Source organism: Elgaria multicarinata, chromosome 20 (genome assembly GCF_023053635.1).
Source record: "Elgaria multicarinata webbii isolate HBS135686 ecotype San Diego chromosome 20, rElgMul1.1.pri, whole genome shotgun sequence".
Lineage (NCBI taxonomy): Eukaryota > Metazoa > Chordata > Lepidosauria > Squamata > Anguidae > Elgaria > Elgaria multicarinata.
Window position 1 is genome coordinate 20,177,439 of NC_086190.1, and position 25,574 is coordinate 20,203,012.

A 25,574-nucleotide genomic window follows, 5' to 3' on the forward strand; every position below is an offset into this window, starting at 1 on the left:
CCCAAAGGCCACGGCCAGCCATCGGAGCCCATTGCTGTGGAAGAATGTTCTCTGGGGATCCACCCTGGCCGCCTTCCAGTGCCCCCTGTGGAGCACGTCTTCGCCTTCTCACTGCTGTGATTTCTCCACGCATGAATAGGTGTCGTCATCCATCCAACACGGCTGGAGCACAGGTCTGGGTCTGGGGCCGGGGAGAGGGAGGGATGGAAGGGGGAAAACCCTCCCTCCCTCCCTCCCTCCCTCCCTCCGTCCCCTGCCTGGGCCTGGCTGCCTACTGATGCCAGAGCCAAGCTAGCTGCCAAAGCTCCTCCCCGCGGAGATGAAAACAGATGCTCCAGGGGGCTCGCGGCAAAGAGGTCTGGATCGGACCCTGACGTGTACTTGAGGAAAGTTTCCTGGAACGCTTTCCCCCACCTCTGCAGAAGTCATTTAGGGCTCGTGCTGAACGAACGCCCTGGTGAGCTGGCAGGATCCGTCCCACTGTGGGCTTCTGAACTGAAGGACAAGCGCACAGCAGCCCCCCCTAACCATTGAGGAAGCGGTGCTGAGGCCCCCGCCCCCCAAAAACTCTGGGCCTCGTGGCGAGGGGAGAAGGGCAGCCTACGTGTGCTCAGAGGCAGCCCCGTAGATGGCTGCTTCACATGTCCCTCTGCCACTCCCTCCCGAATGGCCTCGCCGTGGCTCCAGAAGAGACCCACAAAAGCCAGGGGGCTCCTGGAATGCAGGTGAGCCTGGGGGAGCCCCTGGGCCCGTCAGGAGCGTGTGCTGTGTTTTATGTATGATACAGAATGAACAAAGCAGCCTCAACGGGACTCCTGGCCATGTGCAGATGAATCACCCCAGCCACTTTTGGGCTTGGGCGCCAAGGGTCAGACTGCCAAGTGGGCATGACCCCAGCACCTCTTTCCTGCAGAAATCAACCCAAGCTCAACCATTGTGTGCGTGGAAATTAAACATGCTGCGAGATCTCGAGACTGATGAAGCGGATTCTAAGTCCACAAAAGGTTATGCCTGAAGAAATGGGTGTGTCTTCAAGGTGCCATAAGACTTAGGACGTTTAAAACCATCGGACTTCACATGGGTCTGGATGCCCAGATGAGTTGGCTCTGCTTCCACTGTGGAGAGAGAAAAGCCCTCTGTCCATGGGCAGAGACGTGATCAGGGTGCATCAGAGGCACTTAAAAAAGGTGCTGGGTTGAGCCCTCCCCACCTCTCCCTCGCTCTGTGATGGATTTTGAGATGCCAAGCCGGTGAGGGAGGAAAAGCCCTGGGTGCCCCAAACGCAGGAGGTTAACACTTTAGAGAAACCAGATGTTTTTGCTAGACACATCTGGGAACAATCAGTGTGCTCCCACAAAGACAAGAATGCCCCAGCAGCCTCCAAAACCCCACCCCCACCATCAGCCCCCTCCTCCAGCTTCAGCCAGCAGCCAAGAGAGAGCTGAGAACAAAAGGGAGCCCCCCACCCCACCCCCCTCCATAAACCCAGCCAGAAGCCACAAGGATTTGCGGTCTCGCCCAAAGGTAGAACTCACAGGCCTTGACTGGCAGTCTCCTCCCTGCCCTGCTCCCCCGGCCACAAGGCAGACTTGCACTTCCCAAGGAAAGCAACCCAACGCCCCCAAAGCCAACATTCCAGACCTCAGGAAGCGGACTGGGGCTCTCTGCATCTGCGAGCTGACTTTGCAACAAAAAGAACCCAGGAACCCGAGCCTGAAGCCCTGCCACTTCTCCTGCCTTTCGGGGCACTGTGCTCCCAGTGGGGAGAGCAGCTGGGGCTGGTGTGTCTCCAGGACCTCTCTGCCTGGCGCTCAAAGAGCCGGGGCTCTCGGACTAGCCCCATTCATCCCCCACCCTCTCTCTTCCCTGCCAGGGGCTTTAGTTTTGGGGGCCACGATCCCTGTTGTGCAGAGGCCAAGTGGACTCTGCCGGCCTGCTCGACCCTCTCGCCTGCAGGTGAAGCTCTGGAGCACCAAAGAGAAGCATCCAAGCACCCCCTCCCCTAATGGCACGCCAGCCCCCTCCTCACCGGCTTGGAGGTGTCGCTGCTGCTCTCGCCCTGGCCGGCGCCTGGATCTCTTCTGTCTGCTTTCAAAAGAGGCGAAAAGGAGTCTGGCTTCCAACACAGCTTCTCTTCTGGGTCCTAAAGGCAGCGCTGCTCAGACCCCTCCTCAGCGCCAGGACGCTGCATGCTGGCTTTCCTGGAGCAAAAATGCAGGCAGGGAATCCTGTTTTACAACTGACAAAAGGCGGCCTTTGAGAGGGTGGGCAAGGCATGGACCGCCAGCCCTACCCGTTGCTTTCCCTGGATGGTTCTGCCCGAGTCACTCATGTGGGTGGACCTCTCGGTCAGAGGAGCGACGGCAGAGGCAGCAGTGCTTGCAGAGACACTCCAGGAAGCCTCCGCTGACTGTGGTGTGGGGGAAATGCAGTGCGCCACTTCCATGAGCAGGACAGTGCAGAGCCTCAAATGCGCTCAAGTGGAGCATCACAGATGCAACCAGAATCCCATTCAGGGCAGCTAATCCAGAGCTGTGAAGCATGCAGAGAAGCATCAGGCAACCTCCTCTCTGTGCAGAGGTGGGCCTTATTCAAGCCACGTTACCTCTCTGGCACACACTTGGGACTGATTGGAGGGCTTTTGTGGTTGCCAATTTCAGAGAATGCACCTGAAAAAAAGCAAATGACTCCTCCCCCGCCCCCACCACCTCCGCAGGTGCTCTGGTACAGGCCGAGGGGTGACAAGGAGGTTCACAGGAAGTCACCTTAGTGGGGCTTCATAGCAGTCAGGGACGTGGACTTGGCACATGCTCAGAGGCACTTCTAGGTTCTCATATCCCAGAGCTTCACCCTGAGAATTAAACAGGTTCTGGGGCTGAGCAGAATGCCTTAGCTGTGTGGAGAACCTCTATCTCCGGGGGAAGGAGGCATGGCTATGCTGGGACCCTTAGAAGGGAAGGCTGGGATTTAGTTAACATCATTAAGCCAGCTGTCCCATTGGAAAGATCCTGGGTGGGAGACTTCCCTAAGTGAGCAATGCAGAATTACCGGCTGGGATTGCCTTCCACAACAGGCGGAGGAGGAAAGGTCTGCTCAGAAGCGGCTCCTGGCCACGAGGGCTGCCTGTGTGCGTCAGATGACAGGGACAAGGATGGCGCTCCGTGACCTTTACCGGCTTTTCCTGGTGGCACACAGAGCCGGCCCGCTTTGCTCCCTCTCAAGTACGGGACAAGCTGGATTAGCTCGGCCCCCTTTTAGTCTGCTGCAGCACGGCTCTTTTCTCCTCCTTCCAAATTAGAGCAAACCATAATAGCAGGTCCTGTCATTCCTCCTTGGGAAGACCTGGAAGGCCACCCACAAACTCTGGCTGTTACAAAGGCGGTGATATGGACTGGAACTGGCCTGTCCCTTTCAGGACGCAGCTTGACTTGCTGGCTCTTACCTGTAAAGCTTGGCACACAACCTACGGGACCACCGCTTCCTGCATGGAAACTGCCCACCGCCCTTAAAAACTCCACACCAAGGTCCTCCATGGAGGTTCTCTGGCCTTCGGAAGCAGGGAAACGGTCTCCCCCGAGGAAGTCCCACCTGGCGCCACTCCGCTGCCTTTCTTTCTGTGACATCTTTTTGAGGCTTTGAATCTAGAGCTGTGTCCCCCCCCCCCCAGCTTTGTACTGGACATTGTATTGCGCAATAAATACTGTAGGTGTTTTTACGCTTTCTGTTTTTTAAAGCGTGGATTTAATTGCAAGCTGCTCTGAGAATTCTGTGGACTAACCAAATCTGTTAAAAATGGGAACAAAATCAAGAAAATATCATTTGTTTATTATGAGACACGTTCATAAACCATGCTGTAGTGGCCTAGACCATCAGCTCTTGCTTTCCACACACGCATCGTTTCATAGAACCTTTCTTTGGGGTGCGGCTGTGGGAAGGAGACCCCCCCCAAAAAAAAACACCCCCTGGACCAGACCAGACCTTTGAGGCTGATGAGGACTCTTTGGAGAGCAAGAAATTGTAGCAAACAGGAATGGAGGCGGAAAGACAGTGATGAAATTCAAGTTTAAAAAATGTCCTTTCTAGGGATTGTGCTGAGCCCATCCTTGTGGGGCCATTGAAGATCCGACAGAACCAAAGCAACCACTGTTTGAACAGAGCAGCTGTCACAGAGGCAGGCTTCCTCCACCGGCTGCTTCCCTGACAGGAGACCTGGCCCCGCGTGTCTGGGAGGAGAGCTGAAGTGGCCTTGTGGGAGAAGCTGCAGGAGCCAAAACTCATCTCTCCAACTGTGAGAAGAGGCGCAGGGGGCTCAGTCCTGCATTGAACCTGGCAACGTGATACACAAGCCACGTGGCCGTCTGGAGGGCAAAAGCCCCCCTCCCCTCCCACTTCTCTCTGTTGCACCTGGGCAAGATGCCGCCTGTCTCCTTGCCACGGCACCAGATGAAGTCATGGCCCAGGGCATCAGCAGAGGAAGCCGTCCAAGAGGGGCCCAAACCAGCCAGATGGTTCCACAGAAAGCCCTGCTTGGTGCCGGGAACAGAGTGGATGCCCTCGGCATTCTTTCTAGAAACTGGAAAACCTTCCAGAGGGGACTCGGGAGGCTGACGTTTTTTGCTGAGCCGGGCGAGCGACTCTTGGGCTTCGGGAGGGGCAGCTACGCTCCATCAGGAGGAGGGGGATGGGGGCCAGGTGCGCACACGGTCGTTTTCAGGGTCTATTGCCAAGCAGATGGAGGAGGCAGGACAAGGAGATTTGCTACAGGTAGGAGCATCAAGGGCAGGCGCAGCCGCCCCCGGTGTCCATGCAGAAGGGCAGCCGGGGCGGAGGGGTCCAGCGTCATCTGGCGGCGAGGGAGATTTTGCCGGTGGCGAAGAGAGGCTCGTGGAGCTGAGGCCACGGGGACTGCTGCTCCCTCAGCTCTCTCTCCAGCCGCTTGTAGCGCTTCTTGGACGACTTCTTACGGCGCAGCGTCCGCATGCAGTTGAGCAGGCCGTGCTCCAGGCCGGTCTGAAATGGAGAATGGGAAGGGGAGCGAGAGGGCCTCTGGCATCGCCGCCTCCTCTTCCTGCCTTTGGGAGCATTTGGAGCCCCACCCAGATGCTCCCAGGCAGGAGAGGGGCAGCCCCACCTCTGCTGTTCGCAGAGGCTGAAACCCTTGGTACGTGGAGCCTGTGCTTAACTGAACCCATACCTCCAGCACGAATGCCATGAAGAAGTGGATGGTGGCTATTCCAAGGAGGCTGGCCTTGAAGTCCAAGTCATCAATGCCCTTCAGCTTCAACAGCCTTCTCATGAAGCTCAGCGGGTAAAGGGTTAACCAGATCATGAGTCCGAAAAGGATGATTAAGGCAACCAAGAAGATGACTGCAGGGAAAGAGAGAGAGAAAGCTTACGCGAGTTTAGACACACAAACCGTGCTCCAATAGAAGTAGGCTAGAAATGGCTGGTACAACTGGACCAAATCAGCAATGCTCTGGCAATGTCACAGGCTCTTCACAAAAATTCTGGCTGCTCAGGCTGAAAGTGCCAGCTGCAGAATGTGCACAAACAGTGCAGCTTCTGTAAGAGGAAGTCAAAGGTCAGGGCAAAACCTGACCTGGGGGAAGAGGGAGGTCCCTAGGTGAAGGGTGCTGGGGAGACACCAGGCACGCTTTACAATACGGTTGAACAGCAGGAGACGTTTTGGTGGCCTAGCAGTGGGTGTCAGAAACCTGCTGCAGCAGGGCAAGGGGCGAGGGGCCAGCTCACCGTTTGTGTAGAGGGGCTTTAGAAAGGGATAGCCCTTAGACATGGCCACAGCCAGGCTGAGATACTGGAAGCCTGAGATGCAGAACACAACGGTGTTTTCGTAATTTGGGATGTTCTGAGGGGCCGTCACAGTGCTGTTCAACGGGATGTACCTGAGAGGGAGGCAGGAGGAGGCTGAGGCTGGCTCCCAAAGGCCGGCACAGGCCTGACGGTAAAAATCAAGCAGAGTCTCTTGGACCAGCAAGACAGGAAGGGGGTTAGTGGAGGCAGCAGCCTCAGGCGCAAGCCGGAAGAGGTTGCTGATAGCACCCCCACCCCACCCCGGGTCTTTGTTCCGGCAGGAGCCGCACCGCTCACCATTGCTGAGAGATGGTGATGAAGTAGCTGACAACCTGGACAGCAATGAGGAGAGCCGTCTGCAGCAGGAGGCTGCCCAGGACGGCAGTGCTGAGAAGGGCTCCTTGTGGGCGCGCCAGGCCCAGATCCGGGGCCGGCGCTGTCTTGCCCATCAAGGCAGCCACCGTGGTCGTAATGACCAGGTCGAAGAAGAAGAACTGTGAGTCGCTCAGGTTGGTGTTGAGCTGCGCCGGTGGAGCAGGGGAGAGAAGGAGGTGGAGAAGGGAGGGTGTGACTTGGGGGCTCCCAGGCGAGGCGTTCACTGCCCATCGCCCTGCCTCCTTTACGGAATTCCCTGGGGTCCAGGCATCGCCATCTTCCGCTCATGACCCTCCCGGGTTTTCCCACTGCTTCGTCCATCTCGTTTCTTTCCGTCAAGGGAATGGAGACGGAATTGCTGCTGGGACTCAAGCCCCCCTGCCCCTTGGCCTTCTTAAAATACACGAAGCCCCGCACGGTCCCTCTGAAGGAGCACCCAGAGGACCCTGGGAGTGAACCACAGGAGAGGCCAGCGGCACAGGGTGAGGGAGGGAGGCTGTGACTCTCCTGAATCCGCCTGGAACCCGCGGAGCACCCTGGATGGCAGCTGGGGTGCTCTGCACTGCCTCAGGCGATGCTTCGTTCTCCCGCGCAATGCTGTGCCACCGAGCGATGCAGCGGCCACGAGGCCAGGGAGGGCCAGAGGACTGCCTAAGGTTTTCGGCCACTAAGGAGAGCGCCGGCAGCACAGCCATGGAGATCAGCGGGAGGCCTGTTGGGGCACAAGTTCCCAAGATGCAACAGAGCAACTCGGAGAACGCCCGGGCTGCCCTGCGACAGCCTCTAGTCCTCCCCGGCTGCATGGAACCCTGAGAGCCAATGGGCTGAGGAAAGGAGGACCCCCCCACCCTCCCCCAGAGCTAGGAGAGGCAGCTCTTACCGTGTAGAGCAGGAGCACGGAGACAAACTGCACCAGGCTGTAGAGGGCCATGTATTTGAAGATGCTGAAGGAAGTGACCAGAGAACATCTCCCCTCCCTGAAGGCCAAAGAGCGTCAGGAAGGAGAACAACAACACATCAGCTGTTTGGGGGAAGTGGAAGTGCTGAGCTCTCTTGTAAACCGCCCAAAGAACTTCAACTATTGGGCAGTATAGAAATGCAATCAAATCAGTCAATAAATAATTTTTTAAATTGTTGGGGGGGGGGAAGTGTGCATGCATGCAGATAGAATAGAATGAAGCTTTATTGAATAAGTCTTCCCACCATTACAAAAATCACAAATCACATCATCGTTAAAAACAGACAGGCATTAATTAACATTTACGTTTTAAAATTATAAAACGTTTGGACTTAACGTTAAGAGCATGCATGCAGTGAATTACTGCCCCCCCCCCCTCCCAGCACTTGGAGCCTTTACAATAGGGAGGCTCCAGAAACAACCAGGATGAAAGACAAACACCATTTCCATAGCCGACTAGGCTGGTATGAGCACCATCGTTTCGCACAACAGTCAGCGTTCCAATCCACACAGGAACTGGCCCCCCTCACTTCCTGCATGTGCTTCTTGGGCAATGGGCGCTTCTCACCCAACCCTTGAGCCCAGTGCAGAAGGACCAGGCTGGGGCCCTATTCGTGCCTGGCTGGTCTAGCGCAGGGCTGGGGCCCCTGATGCCCCGGGGTTGCGTGAGAAGCTTTGCGCCACCACCCAGCTGGCAGAGGCTGCCCACGCTGGACTCCGGCCCCACCCACGGCTGGCACGCCAGAGCCCCAAGACCTTTTGACTCCACAGGGAGCCGTTTTCCCTCGGAAGCAGCGACGAGGGGAAAGCAAAGGCGGTTCCCAGCCCCCCTTGGGGAAGGGTGCGGGAAGCGGGGCCTTCTCCAGACCCACCGTATGACGGCCGGGACACACTCGATGTTGGCGATGCGGGACGTGAAGGGAGACGCCACGGAGGCCTCCGCTTCGGAGAGCGAGATCCCCACGTCGGCCGCTTTCAGAGCCCCACAGTCGTTGGCGCCGTCGCCACACATCAGCACGCAGTAGCTGCAAGTGACACAAGACGGTTTCTCCACACCGAGAGAAGAGGAATCGTGACCTGCCCCCCCTTCCTCTCACACCCCTCGAGGGAAAGAGCTGGTCGCCAGAGCCAGCCTGAAGGCTGGTGAATGTGCCGCAGGGGTCCTGCCTGACATCAGACCTCTCCCTCCGCCCCCAGGTATCACACTCGACTGCCCTTCCCTCTCGCCGACCGGCCAAAGCAGAGAGGAGAAGAGGCCGGAGCGTAGAAGCCAGCCAGCCAGCCAGCCAGACGAAGGGCTGGAGTTCAGCAGCAGAAGCCCCCAGGCTCAATCCCTGGCAGCCTGTCCAGGTAGGGTTGGAAAAACAAACCCTGGGGAGTTGCTGCTGCCAGTCCGTGTCAGCAACACCGGGCAAGATGGACCCAGGGCAGCTTCCCCTCTTCCCCTAAGAGGGTAGGCCTGATGTCCCCCCACCCCGCCCAGTCTTGCTGGTGAAAATTGGAGGCTCTCCTCTGGACTAGGCAGCTCCCCGTGCCTCTGGTCCCGCAAAGCAGAGAGGCGCCTTCCTTCCTTCCCAGGTTCCTGGAGCAAATTCCTCCCAGCCCCTCGACCCTCCCCTCCTTGCTCTCACACAGCCTTGCCGGGGGCCCCCTCTGTCCCCCAAACACCCCACTCCCCAACACCATACACTTACTTCAGGTCTTGCAAGTTCCGAACCAAGAGAGTTTTCTGGTCAGGTAACATCCGGGCAAAAATTGTCGCCCGGACCAGAATCTGCAGAAGACAGAGAAGATGCCGTGCGTCATGGTGGTTCTGAGAGCTGGAAATGACTAAAGTGGGCCCTGCGCCACGTGGAGCCAGCATTTAACGCAGCGGTGCTACGAAGTGTGGCTTCTGGGTGGACCGCCAGCCTCCCCACCCCTGGAAACATCGTGGTGAACCTCCTGGGCTTTCCCTTCCTAGTGCTAGCAAGGGAAGCCCGTGTGTGTTTAGAGAGACGAGGGCAGCCTGCTCCCTAGAGGGGCTCAGGTTAGGGTCAGAGCTCAGCAGCAGAAGATGCACCATCCCTGCAGGTGGCCCCAGCTCCAGCCCCCCCATCTCTGGGCTGGGGGCTGGGAAAGACCTTCCCCAGCCTGAAATCCCTGTGAGCCATGTGAGGGAGGGGGGGCTCAGGCTTGAAGCTGCTCTTCTTCCTGGGTCGCAGGGCACATCCGAACTCTGAAGAAGCACCACATGCAGGTCCTCAGCCTGGGGTACAGCAGGAGCCCAGGGCACTCAGAACGGGGCGGGGTGGTGGTGGTGGTGGTGGTGGTGGTGGTGGTGGTGGTGTTTCTCCCACCCAGACGTGGTACCTCCAGTGGTTCTCCAGGGTCTCAAGAAGAGACAAGCCGGTCCCCTCCTGCGAGGGCCTTTCCCCTAGAAACGGAACCTGGGACCTTGGGCTGGCCAAGTGGAGGGGGCTCTACCACACTCACTCGCTGCTGCCCCCTCCGCCAGGAAAAGGCAGGCTGGCCTCAGGATCTTGACGAGCACAAGGAAAACCCACGAGCAGAGGAGCAGCGCATGCCGGAGCAGGGCCCACAGGGCTGGAGAAAGAGGAAGGGAAGCGGAGACCGGGATGGCCGGCTGGCGGGCGGCATTCAGGCTTACCTTGGGCAGGAGGTCCGGAAAGTGCTCGCACACCGCCGCAAAGGATTTCCCGTGCATGGCCAAGTGGCAAGGGTGCTGCTCCAAGAAGTATCTCTCCCGCTGGTAGGAGCCCTGGAAAACCCCAATTGGGCGGGCGGAGCAGGGGGCTGGTCTCATTGCCCCTGTCGCCCCCTGGCCAACGGCCCGGACAGTTTTCTACTCCTCCCGTTCCCCCCACTTCCAGATGGGACCAGACCGGGGCGGGGGGGAGGGGACAGCTTTCTCCGGGGTGGGGGGAATCAGTGGCCGGAGAGGGATGGGCAGATCTCTCTCGACAAAGGCAGAACTTTTGTGCTTTTAACATGTTGGTTGTTTTATTATGGTTTTAATTTTTGTGAACCACCCAGAGAGCTTCGGCTATTGGGCGGTATAAAAATGTAATAAATAAATAATAAAATAAATAAACAAACTTGCTGAGGTCCCCACCGGAGGGGGACCCTTCTCTCAGCTGGTGCCACCCCCACCCCAGAGTGCAGCCCACAGAAGAGCCACTGAGGACGAGGGCCGCCCCAGCCACGGGTACTTGGCCGGGAGGAGCACTCACCTCGGGGGGCTCAGGGGAGTCTTCGGAAGGGACGAATTTGAGGCTGGCTGGCTGGCCGTGGCCGGGAGGGGCCGCGTGCACAAAGACCACCAGCTCCTTCGCCTCCACCATCCGGCAGCTCTTGGCCACGTTCACGGCCGTGAGCATGTTGTCCCCTGACGCGGAAAGGGAGGGAACAAAGGTTGATGCGACAGCAAATGAGACGCGCACTTTGGCGGGTCAGCAGAGAGGGGGCAGCTGGAGACCCTGATCCGTGTCCCCACGACCCATCTGCAAAGCCCAACTTGGGCAGCCTTATTTATAAACACATATTTGAAACCTGCTCAAAACCCAACGATCTGGGAAGTCATGATGGCCTAATGAAGGAAATCATGCCTCAAGGCATGTGCGGACTGCCTTTCTGTTGACACTGACCAAGTGCAGCTTGGGTTGATACACTTGGAATTCGGGGCTAGAGGGGGGGGCATGGCTTTCAGGGCCCCTCTTTCTAGAACAGAAACACAGGGAGCTGCCTGCCCCAGCCCCAAATCTGCCCCCACCCCGCCGGCTCTACTTTGAATTCTGCAGACCGTGGCCTGACCAGAGGCAGCGTCAGCTGTTCAGCTGTGCCTTGTGCAAGACACAGCTATGCCTGGGCTCCAGTGACAAAGAGCCCATTTCCTGCCCCCCAGAAGTGAGAAGAGACCCCACGGATGGCCTCTCCTGCCAACCCTGCCTCGCAGATGGAGACGGAAGGCCCCCCCCTTCACCTCTGGCTACCTGTGACCATGAGAGTCCGGATCTCGGCATTGCGCAGTAAGTGGATCACGGGGGCGGTTTCGGGCTTGAGGACGTTCTTCATTACCAGGAGCCCTAGGAAGACCATCCCACTCTCCACAGAGTCCCTGCCGGTCAAGAGGAAGCCTGGATTAGACCCGAATGCGGGCGCAGCCCAGGGCCCTGGCAGGCGGCCGGGGCAGAGAGGGGCAAACGAGGAGCCGCCCCCCATCCCAGGCACCTGGCCACGTCCTGGGCGTCTTCAAATGTCCGGATGGCCGCCATGGGCTTGTAAGCCAGGCCCAGGACCCGGAAGCCGTCGCTGGTGAAACGGTGCAGCGCTTGGGAGAAATCTGCAGGCACTGCGAAGCCAAGAGAGAGAAAGGCGGCTGTTCAGCCAGAGCAGTGGCAGGACGCAGCAGCTGGGGGGTGGAGGAAGCAGCAGCTCTGATGGCAGGGCTGCTTTCCCAGGGAGGGGCCTTCTTGGATCCTTCCCACATCAGAACAGGGCCAATCCCCCCAGTACTCATGTGAGTGGAGCCCCTGGCACCTGAGGCTTCTGGGTATTCCCCTCCCCCACCTCCCTTTGACTCTGGCCCACACAGAACAAGGCAGGCAGCACTCGACCTGATTCGTTCTCGCAGAGGCTGGCCACCATCTCCGGGGCGCCCTTCACGTAGACCTCCGTAGGGCTGTCGCCCGGGGGCTTCACCAGAACGCTCATCCTCTGCAGGGCTGAGGAGAACGGGAAGCGGCGAAGGATGGCCAGGGGGGCCGTGTGCTTCTGAGGAGGTAACGGAAAGGCATAACCCAGATGGGTCTCTGGAATGCAGCTGGTGGGGTGGGGGTGGGGAGACTGACTCCTTCTAGGGTGCAAGCTCGTCCTCAGGCGTTGATCCGGCAACAGGCCTCAGGAGAGGTGGGGGCCTCTTCTGGAGGTCAGGCTCCTCCCAGGCAGCTTTGCACCTTCAGCGTACCAGGGGACGGGCGAGCTGTTTGCGCCCATGCTGGCTTCAGGGTGCATCTTCTGCTCACACGCAAGACCCACTTCCCTTGTGCCAAAGGCCCGTGGTCTCACCGTGCCATGAGGTTGCTCCCCCAGCAGCGGAGGATTCATCACAACCAGGGCTCTGGTCCCAAAAAGCTGAGCCACCTGTGCCGCCTTTGCCCCTGGTCCTTCCGCCTCCTCCTGTGTCTGGAAGGAAGGAAGAAACTCAGGCCCCCTGCAGCTGCACCTCCCTCTGTAGTTCAGGCTCCTTCCTCCCCACGACCCGGGGTTCTGATTCCTCCTCAGGAGGAGAAGCTGCTGATACAGACCTCTCGGGCCCAGAAGAGGGTGTGGCCGTAGAAGCTGCGTCACCATCCTCAGACTCCGAGCACTCTGGTTCTAAAGCCACTGCCACCCCCACCCCACCCCCGTGGGCTCCACGCGAAAGGCCCTTTTACGCAGCTTCCAGGAAGCCAGGGTCCTACTGAAAGCTGTCCGGGGTGCTGCTCCTTGCTTCCTTTCTTTCTCTGACCTTGGCTGACCTCGCTTCTGGACTTTCTCCTGGGCTGACCATCCAGGAACGTGACCCTTGCTATGCCAGACCTGAGTGGCCCTTTGTCTGCTGATCGTAGCCCTGAGGACCTAGGTTTTCCTGCCCTAGGGGGCAGCCTTCTGCTCAGACCACGGGGACTCCCCACAAGGTCTCCTGGGCCAGAGGCCATCTGGGTTCCAGCCTTGCAAAAGAACCACTGGAAGTGCCCGGGACTAGAGGTGGGTCGTGGCTGCCCTCCGTCTCTGCCAGGTGAATGGCAACTTTTCTGTTTTCTCCCCAGTAACTCGTTCTGCTCCCACAAAGTGGCTCAAACAGAGATGCAACTGTGGGAAAAGGGAGTCTGTTTTCTCAACAAACAACACCCAGAAGGGCTCCTCTCCATCTTGTTCTCACCCATCCGGTGGATTCCAGCATCTTGAGGTCGACCGGATCTCCGACCAGCTGGTCGTTGAGCAGAGTGAGGGCGTGGCAGCTGGCCAGGCAGGAGAGCAGCGGCCCCTCGGGCAGGCAGCGCAGCTCTTGGACGAGGGGCAGGAAACGGCTCTCCTCTTGGGGGGCGACCCCCCAAATGTCCAGCCCGTCCTCTGTGAGCGTCCCTGTCTGGGGGAAGGGACAGGCCCCATGAAAAACATGGTCTAAGTGGCAGGCTGGCATGCGCCCCCCCCCCCACCTCACGGGGCCTCACCTTGTCGAAGCAGACCAGGCGGACCTTGCCACAGAGGTTGATGCGTGGAGGGCTGATGCAGAAGACCCCGTGCCGCTTCAGGCGGTTCTGGGCATAGATGGTGCCCACCGTCATGGCTGCCGGCAGTGCCGGGGGCACAACCACCGTCACCACGTCCAGGGCGCGGATGACGATCTGCCCAACAGCAACCTGTCCGTGGAAAGTGGGGTGGTAAGCGAGCCGAGCACGGGGGTTCATCAGCCAGCCAAGGAGGCGACTTGAAACAGGTCTGGGCAGGAGCTCCAGAAGGGCTCCGAAACCCCAGCTTCCGCTCACGGATGAGGAGTCATCACGTGCCCCGAGGGCAAAGCTGAGAGCTTCTTCCGCTGCTGCCTGCCAAGGGATGCCGCTTGGCTCTGCGGAGGGAGGGGAGGCGGGCAGAAGGAAGAGCAGAGTCTGCCATGTGTGTATAGACAGGCGGACTGAGGGCCAAGGAGGGAGGAGGGTCTCTTCGGAAAGGGGGCCACACTGCTTCGCAGCAACCCATCCCGGCCTCGACTGCTCTCCAAGACCCAAACCTGCACCACAGTGCTGGTCTTAACATTGTGGCCCTAAACGATTTGGGAATGGGGCACTTGGCTGGGAAGAGAGAGAGGGTGGGGTGCCCCACGGGCCCTGGGGAACGGCACTCACCCGCTTTCTATACAAGATGTAGATGCTGTAGGTGGTACCAAGGGCAGCTGCAGTGGGGAGAGAGGGAAAGGGAAGGGTCCTGATCCCGCAGAAAGAGAGCGCCAGGAACTGGAAGGTTGTTGCTCTACAGACCAGAGGCCTGCAGAATCAACATCAGGGGAAGACGCCCCACCCCCACTGCCCCACCTCACGGGGCCTCTGATTGGAGGCTTGACCCAGGGTGGGAAGGTGAGCACGGGATGAAGGAGAGGAGGGCGTGGCCCGAGCTCACGCCGCGGACCCTGAGGTACGGAGAGAAAGGGCACGGGCAGTTCCCGAGCCCAGTGGTGGTGCTGAGGGCCAAGGAGAAGGATGGTGCGGTGCCCTCCTCTCCCACGCAGGGATTCCATGCAGACCACCATAGCAGCAGCTGCTCCGCTGTGGCTGCTGGGCATAGAGAGGAGAGGAAGGGGGCTCTTGGCTCGATCCCCTCTGCAGGCTTCGGCAGGCCGTTTTTTTACTCCCCGAAGACCTTGCCCCCTCCTTTGTAGGGGAGTAAGTTGAGGCATTGTCTCAGGGGCAGAAAGCCACCTCGGGAGCCAGCCCTGACTCCGAAGGGTGACGGCAGAGGCAGGCGTGCTCCAGGCTGAGGGGAGGCAGCCCTCTTTCCCCACCCCCAATTCCTGTCCATCGCCAGCTCCCAAACTGGAGCTCCCACTAGAGACCTCCCGCTCTCCCCATGGCCAACGGCAGAAGCAGTTCCTGCCGTTGAGCTCCTGCTTCAGTCACTTACCCAGGCCTGCGAGGACGGCCACAAACTTTGCAGCATCCTTGTAAAACCTGAAGTTCACCGGCTTGGGGTACAGGATGGAGCTGATGAGGTCCCCTTTGGCTGTGCAGAAGCCTGGGGGTGGGGAAAGCCAGAGAGGAGGGCCGTGACGCCAGGCCTCCAAGGTGGACGGGGTGCTCAGCACACCACAGGCCCCGAGGGAGAAGCCGGTCCCCGCAAAGGGGCAGGCCAAGGCTGCACCCCTCAGGAAAGGGTCAGAGGAGGACGCGTGTCTCACCAGCCCCATGTGGGGATGAGTCCCAGCCTGAATGCTGGTCCCACGAGCAAGTTGAGCCGGCCAGTCCCGAGCTGGGTTGACTCTCTTCCTCGTGAGAACGGCAGTTGCAGGAGGGTGGGTGGAGGAGCCACTACAGGGATCGGGGGAAAGCAGGTCGGGATCTACTGGTAGATCTCTGGGTGACCTGCAGTTGATCAAGAAGAGTTTCGCACTCCCTACAATGTGAACAACAGCGTATAACCCAGTGCCTTTCCCCCGCTCTCTGCAATGGCGTCATGCTAATCACACAGCAGCCTCTGCGTTCAGGGCTGTGTTGGGGGGGGCACGGTTGTGCACCTGCTGAGCCCCACCCCGAATTACCCCTCCATCCACCATTGTGACTTCCTTGTTCATCAGCCTCTCACTCTGGTGGTGAGATGGAGGAGGAGCACGAGAAGCCACGGAGTTCCAGCGAAAACGGGGCAAGGCGATCCACCCATCCCACGTGCCCCAGGAGAAACGGTTCCTCAGCCGCGTCACACTTGAGCCCCCGGGGCTGCTGCCCGGACACTCTCAGGCAGGACCTCAGCACCACCAACCAAGCTATGGCCGCTGGACAGAGGGTGTCCCTGCCCCACGCAGCTCACCTGTGCGTGTCACCACTGCAAGGACCTCAGCGCCCACGTAGCATCGGGCCTGGATGACCTGCGTGCCACAGAAGAGTGTGTGCCGCTTGTGCGCCTCGGGGGAGTAGAGGGTGCCGGCAGCCTGGGGGTCCCTGGGCAAGGGGGTCTTCATCACGGGGGTGCTCTCCCCTAGAGGGCAAAGAGGTCGGTTGAGAACGGATGCGTTGCATTCACTTTATCTCTGAGCTGAGGCTCTTTGGGGTGGTTCAGAAAACAGGATAAAACCATAACACAGAAGGGCATAATAAAACCTAAACGACACTGAAATAGCTAGAGAAGAAGACCAGCAGCAGCGAAGAGCCACACCAGAGGGGCTCCTCTGGGGCATATCAGAGGCACGGCCAGCTCCAAGGGTCCCCCTGCCTGCCCCTGTCCAGACTCACCGGTCAGCATGCTTTCGTTGACCATGCACTCGCCCGTGAGCAAGACGGCGTCGCAAGGAACCAGCATCCCATCCAGGGGGACCAGAATGCAGTCCCCGGGCACGAGGTCCGTGGAACTCACCACCTCTTCGTCTGCAATCCCCACCCCCCAAAAAGGAAAACAGGTCAGACACCCCACCAACACTGGGAGAACCTCAGTAGCACTTGGTCAAAAGGAAACATTACAACAACAAGGCGGCCAGAAATTGCCCAGCCCGTGAACCCTGAAGACGTTGCAAGAGCTCCACGCAGACACATGCGCCACGTGGTGAGGAACTGGATAAGGGCTTAAAGGGCAGGTGAAGAAGCTGCTGAACCAGCAGGAGGAGGAGGAGGAGGAGGAGAGCTGAACGGCTCTGCAGCGAGAGGGAGGGTCAGCCACAGAGAAGTTCCGTAAACAGTGGCAGTCGTGTAACCCAATGAAAACGGAAGGAGGTGAAGAAACAGTAAAACTGAAAATAGCAAACGAAGCAAAGGCAACGACTCTTTCAACAGAGGGCCAGAGCAAGAAGCAAAGGGAAGTCGGAGTTCCGTTCCCCAGAGGGCACCTGTGGGCCCGCTCCGGGGTGCGTTTGTGTGTGCGTGTCAAAGGGCAACGGCCCGTGGCCGCTCGCTTACCTCCGGGGGCTCTGCGGAGTCTCACGCTGACCGACATCTTCACCATCTTCTGCAGAGTGACGCTTTGCTGTGGGTACCAAAGGTGTCTGTGAAACCCTCCAGAAGGGCCAGGCGAGGTGGAGGAGGGGGTGCCTCCTCGGACGACCCACCCCACTGCCCCCACCAGACAGCGTGAGGCACTGGCGTGGCTGCCCAAAGAGAGCAGGATGAGGCGAGGGGGGAGGCTTTTGTGGCCACAAGACTGTGGCTCTCCCCAGCCGTGGCATTTTCCTTGGGAGGTGTTCAGATCTGCCTTGAGGGGTGGGGGGACGGGACACGTGCGTGTGGCCACATTTTCCCGGCCTCTCATTGCTTTCTTGCTTCCACCCTGCCTGCCCTCCCTCCCCCAGCTCCCAGGCAAAGGTCAGCCCTCACCTTCCTTGTCTCGTAGAGAGAGATCCCGATTGAGACGGTGGAGATGAGCAGGATGCAAGCGGCGTAGTAGTAGTACTCTTCACACATCCATAAGGTGATGCTGAATAGCTGGAAGACGTAGAACGGGTTCAAGACCTGCGGGGGGAGGAAAGGGAAGCACCGTGCCAGTTCAGAGCCACATCAGAGCAACTCTGCCATATCCCCACCCCCCAATCTGCCCATGGGGACGGTCGGCCCCATCCCCACCCTTCCATGGCAGAACACCTGCCTGGCACACGGGAAACCCCTGCTTCAAAGGAGGTGCTGGGACAGCCCTGCTCCCCCCCCCCGCCCCACTCCAGGCCCAGTGCCGCTCAGGGCACAGACGCAATACTGGCTCTGATGGACCGGCTGCCTAGCGGCTGCAGATGCTCCTGGCCGCTTCCTCTACAGGCTCAGGGAGAGTGCTTTCCAACATGACGTAAAGCCCGCAGCCCCCTCAAGCCTTTTGGGAGCTCATCCGGGCAGAATCCAGTAGTCCAGAACCAAAGCTGATCCCACGGTGACGGCTGCCCTGATGGAGCAGGAGAGGGAGAGAGGAAGCCTCCCCCCACCCTCAGCCCTCCCTCGCAGTAGGCTCAGACCCATCTTCAGGGAGGCCCACCTCGTCTTTCAGCAGCCGGAGGTAAGAATGCACCGGGACATCAATCACGTTTGGTCCATAGAACTTCCTCCTATTGAAGGCGGGGCGGGGCGTGTGTGGAGAAAGAGAGAACAAGCACTCAGGCCAATTTTAGGGCAGCGGCCTTGTCAAACAAAGGTCAATGAGTGGGCCAAAGGCTCCCTTTATTCACATTTCTAGCCAGCCCCTACGGTGGGGGGGGGGGGCTCCGAGCGAACCACCACAATACTTAAAAACTCCAGAATCATTAAATGCTGATTTTTAAAACCCAGAGGGTAGAAAATGCCCAGCCAAAAGCCCCTCAAGGCAGCCCTTTTGTTTTAACCAGCTGAGCTTGGACATGGTAACCTCTCGACCCAATGACAGAAGCTGCCACTCTTAAATATCCAAAGTTCTGCAAAGCCACGGCCACACTCAGGGGCCTGTTGTGCAAACATCAAGAGGCCTTTGCTAAAGAACGAGGAGGCGCAGGGCACTCCCTCTGGCTCACCAAGGGCTTCGCTCCGTCTCATTCCGCATGAGCCCCACATGTCCTTACCTGGCAGTCTGTTCCTGGATGCTCAACCCACTGTGGCAGAGGTGGAGATGTGAATATGTCCAGCTTTCATCTAATTTGCTGCAAAATATGTACAAAAAAGGGAGACAGGCTATATGTGACTCCTAACAGATGAAAAAGCTCTGGTTTTTTTTAATTAATCCTGTCCCACCATTGGCTGAAGTGCTCTGATGTCACAGAGAGTTTGTGAACATTCCATCAGCCAAGGAGGAAAAGCCAGTCATGGAGCATTAGATATGCTGCTAGCACAATGATCCCAAACATTCTGTGACCTCTCAGCAGCTCAGCCATTTCTGCAGGGGGGGTTGTGCAAGGAGGCTTCCAAAAGAACAAGCCTGTGCATAAAGCCCAGGGACCTGCTGCCCTCCTTCCGGCTGAGGCCCACCTGGCCTTGCAGTACGCTTGCAGCTTCTCAATCCAAATGTAGCGCAAACCTTCAAAGACGAAGTAGCGGATGCTGTTCGCCTAGAGAGAAGAAATGGGTGAGCTAGGAGGACCCTGCAGCTCACGTGGAAACTAAAGCCAAGTGGGGTGGGGGCACCTGCAGCTCTCAGCCAAACTTCTGGAGGGGGAACTTAACCCTGGCGGGTTGCCCAGGAGGAAATGTGCCCCCCGGCAGAAAACACGAGGGCCCCTGCCTGAAAGAGAACCTAGAAGGAGGGGCTGCACCCAAAGGGCGATGGGCGGAGCAGGCCATGGGGGAGGCACACGTGGCCCGACCGGAGGACGTGCCAGAGCAGAGTCCAGCCAGGCCAGTGGGAGGCCTTGGGCCCGCCCAGCCTACCGTGCAGGGTCCATTGGAGACAAGGGCAGACGTCCCACAGATCGACCCCCTTGGCTGAGGCATCGAGGACATTTAAAGGATGAACGCAGAGGGGGGCATGGGGCGGCCACAGGGAGGCTTGCGGTTGGCAGTGGCCGGGTGGCTGGGGCGGCAGTTGCCGAGCGGGGGAAGCGCAGGGGCTTCCAAGGACTCCCCGTGCGGCAAGCAGAGCGGCCGGTTCTGTGGCTCTCGGACCGAGGGGGACCCACCTGCTCCTTCCGGTAGAGCCTCAGCGTGTCCAAGCTGTCGCCCTCGTTCTCCACTACTCCCACAGCTACGCTGGATCTCCCGTCGTCTGCTCCATGCTCGAGGCTAAACGAGAAGGGGGTGGGGCAAAAGGAGAGCACGCATGGCCATGATCCTGACTCTTATTCTGTTGGCCAGTTGCGGCCCCACAAAGCAATGACGTCTGAATACATCCCAAAACTTGTAAAGGAGAGAGCACCTTTGAGCATGGGCAAACTGACTTCCCCTTCCCACCGGCCCACCCCGAAGCTTAGGATGAAGGAGAGGCTGGCACCGCTGGGGTCCGTACGGCCAAGCTGGTCCCCAATCCTTGGCAGGGCGAAATACCGATGGTGGGGGCCCTGCCTTCCTGGGGCAGCCACTCTCTCTGCCCCCCACCCCACAGCCGCCTCCGGACTCCTCAGCATCTTTTGCAGATCAGGGACTGGGAAGGGGACCCTCACCTGCCTTCTTCCACCTGCTCGGTTTGGACCTCGGCTGTGAAGTACTGGCCAAACTGGTCCTGGAAGAGAGCATGAGAGATGGCGGCTTTAGCAACTGAACATGAGTTCAGCTCACACCATCACCACCATGTAAACTGCCCAGAGAGCTTTGGCTATGGGGCGGTATATAAATGCAATAAATAAATCAGACCAAGGGGGTGGGGAGATTTTCGTTCTCTTCACCCGCCGGTCAAAGCCTCCATTTGGTTTTTTCCTCAAAGGCAGGGGATCGAAACCCAGAACCCGAAGCCTCCCGGACATGTACAAAATGCTGGGGGGCATCAATGCCTCCCCCAAGCCAAACACAGGTCCCTGGGCATCACGGGTGGGCCCCTGAGGGACATCCCAGCCATTTCGCCATTTCCCAACAGACAAAAGACAACAAATGGATCTAGGGATTCTTCTGCTTTGTGGTGTATTTTATCGTATTTGTTTTATATCCACACCCCATGTATTCAAGTTCCCTGGTCATTTTATTGGGCAGCAGGGTCCATGTCCCAGAAATGGCATAAACCACGGCACACTGTCAGGCGAGCGGAGCCCTTCCTGGGTCACGCTCCGCACGGAGCACCTCCAGCGGGGAAGGCCTGGCCAGCCACCTCTCCGCGAGACGTCCCGCTTTATGTTTAAACGTAGCCCTCGAGGGGCTGTGAGAGAGGAAGGGCCGAGGGCTCTTGCCACCCAATGACCTGGGCCCATCTCCATCCCAAGGGGCCACCGGGACTCCCGGCCTTGGCTGAAACGTGGCCGCTTTGGCTGAGGGGCGTCAATGGTGCCCCTGAACGCTGCCCGACCCAGGGCCCACGTCTCACGCCTTCTCCCGCTGCCCAAGTCTGCTTACTCGGATGACCACCCAGTTAGCTTGGCGGAGCGGGCAGGGGCTGCATTTGGCTTGGACTTGGAGGCGCGGCTTCCAGTGAAAGATGATCAGGGGCAGTCCCACGGTCAGCACGGACAAAAAGTGGCAGAGGGCAACCTTCCACACTTTCCGTTGGTAGCCGCTGACTTCCTGGGCAAGGAACAAGAGAAAGTGAGTTGGTGCTGGCCAAGCGTGGCCCCCCAAATCCCTCACGGAGGCACAGAGGCAAGGACCTCCCTCCCAGGACCCCCCTCTTTCATGGCCCCGGATGGGGAAGCATTAGGGCTTCCGTCTGCGCCACGTGAAGCGCATCTTAGCAAACGTAACGAGATGCCAACGGCTCACAAGGAGCGCTTTGACCTGGCACGGGGGCAGGCAACTAAAAGCCCGTGGGCCACATGTGGCTCCTCCGGAGGGATGGAAACGGCCCCCTCCCACTTCTTAGTGCAGCCCTTTAGGAAACTCTGTTGCCACTCAGCATTCCAGCTTCTTTTAACACATTTATTTATTTAAATACATTGAAGCCCTCTTTCTACCCAAGGCAGCAAAGATAATACTACTAGTACTACTACACTATAATAAAATTTAAAAATACAAGGTCATACAGCCCGTGCTAGTTCCCCACCCCCAGAGCTGCAGCAATAAAGCATCCATAAAACAGCAGCATGAGCGTAGATCACATCACTTAAAAGCCCTTTGGAGCAGGTGGCTTTCCAGAGCCTCTTTGAGTGCCGCCATGGAAGAGGCCCGCCGCATGTCCCACGAGGGTCCCACGTGAGGATCCCGCAAGGCCCCTGGAATGAGGCCTCTGGCTGGTCACCCCCATTCTCCAAGGGCCGACCTAGAGGTATCTCTGAGAGACACAGGGCAGCAGAGGCAAGTATGCTCCGCCCTCAACTCCCCCCCCCAACACGGGCACCCCCATCCCACAAACGCTGGGCTTACCATGCAGGACTCAGGGGGGCTCAGCTGGAGGGTCTTGTAGCTGCAGTGCTGGACTTCTATGCGGCTGGCTCTACCTGAGGACAGCAACAGAGCAGGATGGTAACCCCTTGACGCAGGACCTAACCTTTCTCATCCAGGTCAGGAGCAACGAGGCCGAAGGGCTCTGGCTCTGGGGTGCAGAGCAGGCGGGGCAGCACCGTCCAGCGGGCCTCCAGCACCTTCCCTCCTGGTCTCGCCAGTGCAGCAATGTAGCTGCCTGCGCTTGGAGCCGGGTTCGCAAAGTTCATCTCTTGAAGGCATGTTTTGGGCCAGGAGGGGGGGGTGCTTTGGGGTTGGAGACCGAGAGGCACTGGGGGAGGCTGGCTGTGCTCCTTTCCCCTTGGCCTGCCGCCGCTTGTGTGACGGCCGAGGGCCTGGGAGGCTCCTGTTGGTTTGGGACCGTTCTTCCTCTAGGCACATGGACTTGCCAGGGCCTTTCGCTCCCCCACCTCCCACCATCCCTGTCTTTTTTACTTTCTTACTTGTTGCCTGCTGAGGCTCTGCTTCTCTAGGTAGATTGGCCCTGCCACCTTTCCAGATGGAAGACGTGGCTGTGCAGCCTCCAGAGCGACACCTTGGCTACCTGCTCACCGCCAGCCACACCTCTTTCCCAAGCCCAGCTACAGGAAGTGGCAGGCGGCAGGGGGGTGGGGAGCCATGTCTGCCTCTGCCTGCGGTGTCCTGCCTGCCCAGGGCAATCGTGCACCATTTGTGATCAGACGTCACCAGCAAGCTGTGCACCTGCGTCACTCCAAAGGCAGGCAGGCAGGTGGTCTCAATGCCCCACCAAGGAGTCTCCACAGGCAACACCCCACCCCTGGCACCGCCTGCCACCTCAGAGGCTTGGGCCGCCTCAGGGCTACAGACAGCGGAGCCGGTTTGGGCGGGCAGAACGTCCGGTTTACCTGCTGCATCCAACATGTCTCAGGTGACACAAGCAGGGCCGCTCTGTCCTGCAAAGGCGAGGAGGCTCCTCTGGTGCGCTTGTGGGCATCTGACAGATGCCGCTGGTCACGCAGAGCAACCTGCCAGTTCACTCCGTACAGACCAAGTTCCCGGAAGGGAACCAGGCCGCCTGTGACCGTCTGTAAAAGAAGCCTCGATTGTGGATGAGCCGCAGGCAACCAAGAGGACCAGAGCCGCACGACTGCTGCAAATCCGGAGGCACCGAAAGCCCGCTGGGCGTGACTTGCGGGCACACCGTTGAACTTCTGCCCAAAGGCTCCCTTCGCAAAAAGCAAGTTCCTAGCCCTCAAGGCCTGACAGCGTGCAATCCGTGCACGCTGAGATCTCATGATCCAGATTCCTGTGGTTGGGGCTGATGGGCTGCGGTTGCTCTACGCACCACCAGCCTGATGTAGAGGCTCAGCGTATTTTTCTGGCACAAGTTGGAGCTGCTCCTGGGCACATTTCCGGCCCATCCCCGCCGGCGTTTCCCCAGGCAGCAGCTGACTTGACGCCACCTCCTGCCCGTCCTTTCCGCAGCGCCGTTCCCGCCCGTCCTTTCCGCAGCGCCGGGCGAGGGGGGTGAGAACCAGAAGCGCTGCCTGCGGCGCCCCGGTCCGGGACGCGCTTCTCGCGTGCTCCGAGGCGGAGGGGCTCAGCCGCGCGCCAAGACCCCGCGCCCGTCGCCCGCTCGCCCCGCCCCGCCCCGCCCCGCTGGGGACCCCCAGGCTTTGCCTCACCGGAGCTCATGGCCGGCGCTGCTCGCGTCCCCGGCAGGGCGCACCGCACGGACAGACGCGGCTCGCCTTCCTAGCGGCGGCGGCGACTCGCCTCGAGACTGGCAGCCTAAGTCGCCGCCGCCGCGGATCCCAGGCCGGCCAGCAGCTGGTGGAGGAGGGGCCGATGCCAGGCGCGGGGGCTGCTGGGAATCGTAGTTCCCCCCTTCCCAGCTCTCCGGACTCCTGACCCGCCGCCACCGCGCAGGAGGGGCGCTGCTTGCGGGCGGGGCCCCGAGCCACCAGCCGGCTTTGGCGCCCCGTGGGGCTTTAAGATCGGGGGCGCGGGTGAACCTGCGCCGCGGGGCTGGCCTCCCCCCAGGCAGCGTGAGGGGCCCGAGGCGCTGTCCACGGCCGCCCTGCGCTCAGCCCCGCCGGAGCTGCCTGCGCTCAAGGTGTTTTCTTCTTTATTGCATTTATATTCCGCCTTTTTTCCTCCAAGGAACCCAACGCTCAGAACAACCCCACGAGTGTCACCCAGGGGAGCTTCTCTGCCCGTTTTCAAAGCCCCGAGCAGGCCAACACCTGTGGGGAAGCCAGAGGGCCCCCTGGGCTTTCTTCCCACATCAGGGTGGGGTGGGAAGGAGCAAGTGCAGCCGCCCTTTAACCAGGGTTGAGCAACATGAAGGCCAACGTACCTAGAGGACCGCAACACCTATCACTCCCCATCAAGGGCTATTCTGGCTAAGCAGATGGGAGCTGCAAGGCACCACCTCTGGAGGGCCACACGTTGCCTGGCCCTGGCCCTCTCTCTCGGGCAAGGAACCCCCCCCCCCTCTCCCTCACCCTCCACAAGGCTCTACTGGTGGGAAGCGGAGTGAAGGAGCTGCCAGGACCTCTGAAACGCCACCAGGGTTAGGGCTCCTGCCCAACTCCACATTGCCATTGGACCCCAGCGGGCGGGGGGGCTGTCACGCAGCCATCTGCACCACACACCCTCCTTCCCGTTCCCTGCCCTGCTCCCAGCCAGAGCCCAGCAGCACCTGATGGTACCTGAGCTACGGGATGACCAGCCACGAATGAGATCCTGGGGTTGTGGCGGAGAGCTCAGTGGAAGTGTGAACCCAGTGTGCGGCCGCTGTCAAGAGGGCAGACCCCACGCAAAATTAGAAAAGGAATTGAGAATAAAATGGCCACGATCATACTGCCTTTACATAAATTTATGGTGTAACCATGCTTACAGTAGGCTAAAGGGAGACCTGAAAGGGGTGTACAAAATTATGGCTGGTGTGGAGAGGGAGACATTTCTCTCCCTCTCCCATAATACTAGAACCCAACAGGGTCATCCCAGGAAGCTGATTGGTGGGAGATTCAAGACACATCAAAGGAAGGACTTCTTCACACAGTGCAAAACTCTGGAATTCGCTACAAGATTGGTGACGGCAACCAATTTGGATGGCTTTAAAAGGGGGGTTGGATAAATTCCTGGATGAGGTGGCTATCCATGGCTACTAGCCCTAGTATGCCTCTGCACACCAGCTGGTGGGGAACACGGGCAGAAGGATGCTGTTGCAGAGCCGGCTGGCCTTTGTGGGAGCAGAATCATAGAGTAGTAGAGCTGGAAGGGGCCGATACGCCCGTTGAGTCCAACCCCCTGCTCATTGCAGGAATCTGCCTTAAAGTATATCTGACCCTTGGTCTGATCCAGCCTCAGGGCTCTTCCGACGTCCATCGGAGCCCAAGCAAACCACTATTGAACCCTATTTCGCTGCCACCACCCTTGACGGTCGATGCTTTGGATGCATTTGACACATCCAGGTTCTGCCTTAGGATTTGTATGCACAGGACAACGCTGGCTGCCTAGCCAGCCCATCAGAACCTGGAAGTTGCAACAGGCAGACAGAAGCTGTTCTGTCGGCCAAGCGGCTGCTGACCTTATGAGACGTGGCAGGAGGCAGTGCCCGCGCCAGGCAAGCCCCGCGCCCTGATGCCCGCCTGAGCCCCGCCGCCTCTGTCAGCTCTGGCCCCCTTCCCACTCACCAGGGAACGCCTGGTTTGGGCAACGCTCCCCAGCTCTTCACGCCTCCGCCCCTCGCCCCATGCGGA

General features: G+C 59.3%; 1 protein-coding gene across 2 annotated transcripts; it reads right to left on the bottom strand.

Moving 5' to 3' along the window:
- Window positions 1-3,804: 3,804 nt before the first annotated feature.
- Window positions 3,805-23,629, bottom strand: ATP13A2 (ATPase cation transporting 13A2). Of its 2 annotated transcripts, XM_063145429.1 has the most exons (29): window positions 23,493-23,629; window positions 21,769-21,842; window positions 20,806-20,973; window positions 19,926-19,984; window positions 19,446-19,548; window positions 18,799-18,878; window positions 18,396-18,473; window positions 17,840-17,909; window positions 17,197-17,331; window positions 16,783-16,849; window positions 16,126-16,257; window positions 15,704-15,871; window positions 14,804-14,914; window positions 14,032-14,078; window positions 13,360-13,548; window positions 13,068-13,274; window positions 12,212-12,328; window positions 11,761-11,917; window positions 11,375-11,495; window positions 11,137-11,261; window positions 10,378-10,532; window positions 9,795-9,905; window positions 8,839-8,918; window positions 8,017-8,169; window positions 7,067-7,163; window positions 6,109-6,332; window positions 5,752-5,903; window positions 5,195-5,367; window positions 3,805-5,010 (listed from the first exon to the last, which is right to left on the bottom strand). In XM_063145429.1, exons 1-29 carry the CDS (start codon window positions 23,500-23,502, stop codon window positions 4,840-4,842), a joined length of 3,534 nt encoding a protein of 1,177 aa, XP_063001499.1. In that variant the 5' UTR covers window positions 23,503-23,629; the 3' UTR covers window positions 3,805-4,839. The 2 variants fall into 2 exon arrangements, with proteins under 2 accessions (XP_063001499.1, XP_063001500.1); XM_063145430.1 differs by lacking the exon at window positions 14,804-14,914.
- Window positions 23,630-25,574: the final 1,945 nt, after the last annotated feature.